This window comes from Macadamia integrifolia, unplaced genomic scaffold (assembly GCF_013358625.1).
Source record: "Macadamia integrifolia cultivar HAES 741 unplaced genomic scaffold, SCU_Mint_v3 scaffold885, whole genome shotgun sequence".
NCBI lineage: Eukaryota > Viridiplantae > Streptophyta > Magnoliopsida > Proteales > Proteaceae > Macadamia > Macadamia integrifolia.
The window spans coordinates 108,141-112,319 of NW_024870570.1; the positions used below are offsets into that span (position 1 = coordinate 108,141).

Consider the following 4,179-nt stretch of genomic DNA (forward strand, 5'->3'; position numbering starts at 1 on the left):
GTGACAAACCGATACGGTCAGCCCACATTTTCTTCCAAATACCCAAAACTGCCCCTACCACGTCACTAGGGCGTATTTTGAATTTTGGGCTCCAACAATTGCCCCTCATAATCCACCTTACGACGCCATCTTTTGGCCGAAAGTATGTGTGGATTATGTTAGTCTTCATCCTCTAATGGCCTCTTAATGAGTAATTCAGATTTTAAGGCTTAGGCGTTACTAGATTGTACTCCCCTCGGTCTCTTTAAATACTCCGGTTTTTAGGTCTTTTCTCAGATTTCACCCACTTTGGGTTTGGCCTTTTGGCGGTTTGATTCTTTTCCTCCAAAAATTTTAAACTATGGGTGATAATTACCTTTGTCCGTACAAACGTTAAATCAGCCTCCTTTACTGCCTATATTGGACTGCCAAACGTCCCTTGGCCGACGTGCTTTCAGCGAGATTTTTCTACGATTCCTTTTAAAAAGGTGAATAGTACTCATAGATACTATTCATCTTCTTTTTCGATTTTCTTTTACTCTGCACTTTTTCCTTCCCAAGTGTTCGAAGGTGAGATGAGTTCCTTTATTCCCCCTGTTGACGATCCTCCTTTGGAGGAGCAGTTAACCCAAGACAGACTCCCTCCGCACTCTACTGGTCCAGCCTGAGGTACTCATCTTCCTTGATTCTTCACTGCCCCTTGGTCCTATTCTACCTTCTCCTCCTTTCAAGGTGAAAAACTTTCCTTGTCACAAAAAGGAGGAACTCCTTTTCCATAAACCTGACCCTGTTAGAGATAAGGCGAAGCCTAAAGCTTGGCATCACTTCTGGCCTTGTCACCTAGAGGGCTGGAATGAACGGGTAGAGTGGATGACCATGGTTAAATCCACTAAATAGCATAGATTAGGAATTTTCCATGCTATCTAACTAACCGAACGTTTCATTCCTCCTGACTGTCCTCTTCTCCAGGTGGCCATGTGTTTTTGGTCTCATTCCACCAATGCTTTTCACTTTCCCTATAGAATGCTTAGCCCAACCCTAATGGACATAGGAGCCCTTCTAGGCTTAACATCTTTGGGTGAGGAGCTCAATGGTGCCACCGCTGGCCATCTTAATGATAATGGCTTGAAATTTGCTAGGCATTGCACTTATCCCAATTATGTGACAATGTATAGGAAAAAGGTTGGCCTTGTCTCCCACTAGGAATATGTTGCAATCCTACTCATTTGGCTATGTCGTTTTATGACTTGTTCGAGAGTGGAGAAGATCACCAAAGCCTTCCTTAAGCTGGCGAATGCCATAGCTGATGGTCACTCTATGGATTTAGCCTCCACAATTCTCTCCCATTTATACCGTGGATGTAATGTTGTTCTTGAAGAGCACTTTACCAACGGGGGTGGTCCATTCTGGCTCCTACAGATGTGGCTCCAGAGCCTACTTCCCTGAAATTTACCATCCTCAGGTTCAAAACACTCCTTCCATCATGGGCTACTCTTTCAAGCATAAGTTGGCTCCTCCTCTTTCTCGTGCAGAATATTTTGAATTTTTCTTTACTTTACCCTTTGACCGTCTTCCTGAACATTTCATGCCTTTCCATTCCCTTGAAAACATACCTGACTGGTTGGCTTCTGCTATTCGTGAGCCTTTAACTACATCTGACCTGTGGGCTAGTTATCCGACCTGCCGTGATCTTCACTTTGGAATTACTCTTGAGCATTCCAAAAATAACATGTGTGGGTCTAGATGATACAATCCTCATTTCGTAGCATGCCAATTCGGTCTTATCCAATCTGTTCTGCACCCTTGCTATTACTCTCTATCTTACCGAAGGCTTAATCATCCCATATTGTTCAGTGAGGCAGAGATTTAAAAGATCACCAATCTGAAAATCTTCATTCTTTCTGAATTCTCTCCCGATCCATTTCAATTGGCCCCTTCTACAACCAATGACTTCTAGTCTTGGTGGCAATCCTATTATGTCGAAACTTTGGATGCAACCCCTTCCAATCGTGCGTCTACTACCTCGGCTCATGACAAAGATTCTATTGCAGCTTCATTTCCTGAATTACAGAGTCCAGGCAATTGGAAAAATCATCTTCACTCTGCTAAAGGTAACATTCCTTATGTCTTCATTTTAAAGTATGAAAAAGCCTTTTGTATTAAATATACTCCTGATCGTCAAATTATGAAGGAGAGACACCGAAAAGCCATGGAGAATTTAGAACGCGTTGAGCATCATGAATTCATAGCACGGCCAGAAAATGAGAGTAAGTTACTCTGTGGCCATCCTATAAAGTATGACCGTTTTCATCGTGAGATTGTGTGATTAATGGAGAAGAAACCTCCTCTGCCGAAAGCCCCTTTTGCTATTGTTGCTACAGAATATGTGACCTTCTCAGGTCTTATAGCCATAGATCATAAGTGGCATAGTTTGAAGAATCGCGTAGTTGTAGTTGAGTATCGTCTTGGTATTTTGCTTCTTCTTTCCCTGTAATCATCAGCACGTGTTTGTCTCTTCCAGCCGCGCTTCCATCTAGCATTGCTCAAGAATCCTCAGACTCCCCTGATGATGTCCATACTACTGACGAACTGACCATACTACCAGCGGGTAGTCTTCCTGAAGAGAAAACTTCCTTGAAAAGGCTTAAGCGAGGTAAACGGCCTGCAACCACTCCGACTAAGTCTCCTACCCTGACATCGAAACTGTCTCGGACAGTAGTGCTTATATCTAACTCTCCGCCCAAGAAATATAAAAAAGTCACCAATCTACCTCTACATGATGATGCTGCTATTTTCGTAACTTCTGATGTACTTAAAGGCAAGGGTCAAGTTTCCAATCAAGTACCTGTTCCCATTCTGCCAAAGGCTCCGTCTACTCCAACTTCTAAAGACGTAATTCTCTCTTTTTTTTTTTTTTTTTTAACTGATTCATCTTTTCAACCTTCTTTTCTCATATATGAGAGTGGTCATAGAAATTTTTTCTTTCATAGGCCTTCACATCTCTTCCCAACTTTAGTGGCTATTGGATGAAGATCTGGGCCACTTTCAGAATGTCAATCTTCCCGTACCTGACAAATTACTTCACTTCCTTTTCTTTCCATCCAAAGAAGTTCTGAATTTCCTCTGAATAATCTTTCTTCAAAGACAGTTGGAACAACCTACCTTTGGGTGGAGATAACATACAAACTCAAAATTCTTCGAAAGTCGGGCAAATCTCTACTAATCCAAACCAAAATACATGTAGGTTGGCATCCTAGTGTTGAGGCATCTGTCGGAGTAATTGGTGATGTAATTTCACATACACGATCTAGCCGAGAAATAACACATTCATGGATTCCATCAATCCTGGTGCCCTCATGTTTATGTCTAAAGTCCATTTCCTCATTGTCTTATCTAACGAGCTCATGACTTTTCCTGAAACCATCACAAACAAAAGAGATATGATGATTTATCAAAGCATTACTCATTAGATAATGACTCAAACAAGCTTTTACCCTTATTGCATCAAGCTCTTCTTTTTTCTTTCTACTGATCAAGGGTGGGGAATAAACTAGCCTTGATAAACTGGTGCTGGGTAGCGATTTTTTTTTTGTGGATGAAATCCTGGATGAGAGTTGATGGACCAATGGGTGGATGATAGATACCTAATGGCCTTTTATACCAAATGGCTATTCTTGGGGGATAGAATCCTGGATAAGAAGTGACGAACCAATGGGTGGATGATAAATACCTAATGGCCTTTCATGCCAAATGGAGATTCTTGGGGGACACAAACTATGATGATCTTTTAAAATACTTTGGCTATTAACCAAGGAACTAATTTATTGTCTTCAGATGGTTGAGACCACACTTGCACATGTCAAGTTGCCTATGTATCCCTCGAATGAATTAGGTCTGACATAGTTCAGGCTCTTCACTCTTTCAAACATAATATTTCTTGAGTTGATCCATGTTGACCAGTCTTAGTATTTATTCACTGTTGTGATCTATAAGTTTCATAGCCTTGCTTGGTAAAATCTTTTTGACGGTGAATGGGCCGCTCTAGTTGGGCCTAAATTTTCCTCTTGGGTCATGAATTGGGGCTCTTTGTTCTTGAAGAACAAGTTCACCCTCCTCTATGTGGCAGGGCTTCACATTATTGTTAATGGCCCTAGCCATTCTCAATTGATATTTTTTTCAAATTATCCATGGCTTTCATGC

At 41.4% G+C, this 4,179-nt stretch overlaps 1 protein-coding gene across 1 annotated transcript; it reads left to right on the top strand.

The window, feature by feature from the left end:
• Nucleotides 1-653: 653 nt before the first annotated feature.
• On the top strand, nucleotides 654-3,009 carry LOC122070315. Its single transcript, XM_042634442.1, has 3 exons — nucleotides 654-2,090; nucleotides 2,171-2,246; nucleotides 2,501-3,009. The coding sequence occupies exons 1-3, from the start codon at nucleotides 1,926-1,928 to the stop codon at nucleotides 3,007-3,009; spliced, it is 750 nt and encodes a 249-aa protein (XP_042490376.1). The 5' UTR covers nucleotides 654-1,925.
• The last annotated feature ends 1,170 nt before the right edge of the window (nucleotides 3,010-4,179 follow it).